Source organism: Charadrius vociferus, unplaced genomic scaffold (genome assembly GCF_000708025.1).
Source record: "Charadrius vociferus isolate BGI_N301 unplaced genomic scaffold, ASM70802v2 scaffold676, whole genome shotgun sequence".
NCBI classification, from domain to species: domain Eukaryota; kingdom Metazoa; phylum Chordata; class Aves; order Charadriiformes; family Charadriidae; genus Charadrius; species Charadrius vociferus.
Window position 1 is genome coordinate 156,398 of NW_009648661.1, and position 1,821 is coordinate 158,218.

A 1,821-nucleotide genomic window follows, 5' to 3' on the forward strand; every position below is an offset into this window, starting at 1 on the left:
CGCTGGACCAGCCCGGCCCAGCCTGAGCCCCGGTTCGGCGCGGAGACACGGGTAGAGCCTTCACCGCGCCTCGGCACGGAGCATCGCGAAAGCTGCCGAGACCAAACCTCGGCTCCGGGCTCGGAGCGCACCGGGAGAGGCCCCCGCGAGCCTGCCTCAGGCCACAGCACGGCCGTGCGGCAGCGTCCCACCGAACCAGCAGCGAGAGTGACTGAGAGACAGCGCCCTGGCATCCCCTGCCAGTGGAGATGGGACCTTGGTGGCCATCCCACAAGAGGAAGCCAGGCAACCAGAAAAAAGCTGTGAAACAGATTGAACCTATTGAAGAATGTATTTTTAAATTAATCCAATGAACAGTTGTCTGAGCCTCTCTGCCCTCCCTCCTATTTGTTGCTTTTCTACCAGTGAAAGGATACGACAACTCTGCTGGAAGCACATCTGAACCCTTGATAGCCAAGTCCTACGCACTCCATTGGGCAGGCACTAGCTGCTGGGTGCAGCCACAGCCACCAGCATTAGTGGGAGCAGGGGTTCGGGGTCTCAAACTCTGGTGTGAACCTCACAGCCTGGCCCCAACCAGAGTGGAGTGCTTGCTTTTGCTTACAGCAACAGATTGTTGTTAGTCCTGGGGTTTGCAAACACTTGTTTACCCCACCTAAATTCTGTGGAGTAGGTAAGACTGCGTCCCTTTTAATCCCAGCAGATTAAGGACGAGTCCTGCTTTTAAAAATGCGGGTGATCAAGGTCTAGCCTTCCAGCAAGTCCTCCACAACTAGCTGTGGCAGAGGGCAGCAGCTGGAGAGCCCCGAGTAGGGGAGGGTGTAACACACCCACTCCATTTCTCAGCCCTTCTTGCCCACCAGCCCATGCAGAAAGGAATGCAGGGCAGCGTGGCAGCCCTGCTCCTCCCCAAGACTGCCCCGGGCTGCCCGGCAGCACCGATACCGCCCCCTCCATCCTGCACCTCCAGTCCCTTCCCTCACACCACAGGACTAGGAAGTGGTACCCACATTGCGGCTAGAGCTCCATTCCCACGCCTGGGGATGGAAACCGTTGCTGTAGGAATCTGAGTTGGGCAGAAAAGGAGCTGTACTGCGATACAGGTCCCAGGCTTGTTAGGGGGGAGGGAGTTTCATAACCAGACCTGCATTTCCTCAGAGACCCCAACCCCAGATTGCCCATAGGAGTTTATGTGATCGGAGTGAGTGGGACTGGGGGTCCAGGTGCAGAGAAGAGATGTCCATTGCAGTTATTCCTGAGAGTTTACTAATTACAAACTGACTTTAGTAATCTCACTGGATTATGTGGGTTCTATAATATACACTGCTCTCTAGTCTAGCATAAATGAGCTTCTATACAGTAAAAAAATGCAGTAGCTTAATCTTGCACCTAATCTGGCTCTCCTGTAGATCCTTTATGAAGGCAGGAAGAGAGCCAAGATACATGGGACAGGGGTACATCACTGCCTGGTTGATGCTTCTGCTGCTGGCTGACCCCAGATATAGGACCCGTGATGCTTTGGGGCAGACCAATGCAGGAGGTGGGACTCCTCATGTATTTGAGGCATGTGCCTAAATGCCTGCAGTTTCGGGGAGGAACGGGAATCAGGGCAGCAGAACCTGACCCTTGCATAACACGCGTGCTGGGGAATGCCTCGAGTCCTTGCTTAAGCACTAATTGAGGTCTCCACTTTGCTTGAGGTTTATTTGAGGGAGGAACTCTTTCCTGCAGAAGGGAAGTTCCTCTGCCGGACTCTGTGGCCACAGAAGGTTGTGGCCTTTGCCCAGCCTGGTTTTCTCCTTTTACAGGGGAAAGAGCTCA

The 1,821-nt window shown here is 54.5% G+C and overlaps 1 protein-coding gene across 1 annotated transcript in view; it reads left to right on the forward strand.

The window, feature by feature from the left end:
• LOC104287757 (ankyrin repeat domain-containing protein SOWAHA-like) overlaps positions 1-1,420 on the forward strand; it is a 1,734-nt gene extending 314 nt beyond the window's left edge. The window contains exon 2 of the mRNA XM_009886489.1: positions 1,410-1,420. Within this exon, the coding sequence (XP_009884791.1) occupies positions 1,410-1,420 (11 nt within the window). The remainder of the gene's footprint in view (positions 1-1,409) is intronic.
• The last annotated feature ends 401 nt before the right edge of the window (positions 1,421-1,821 follow it).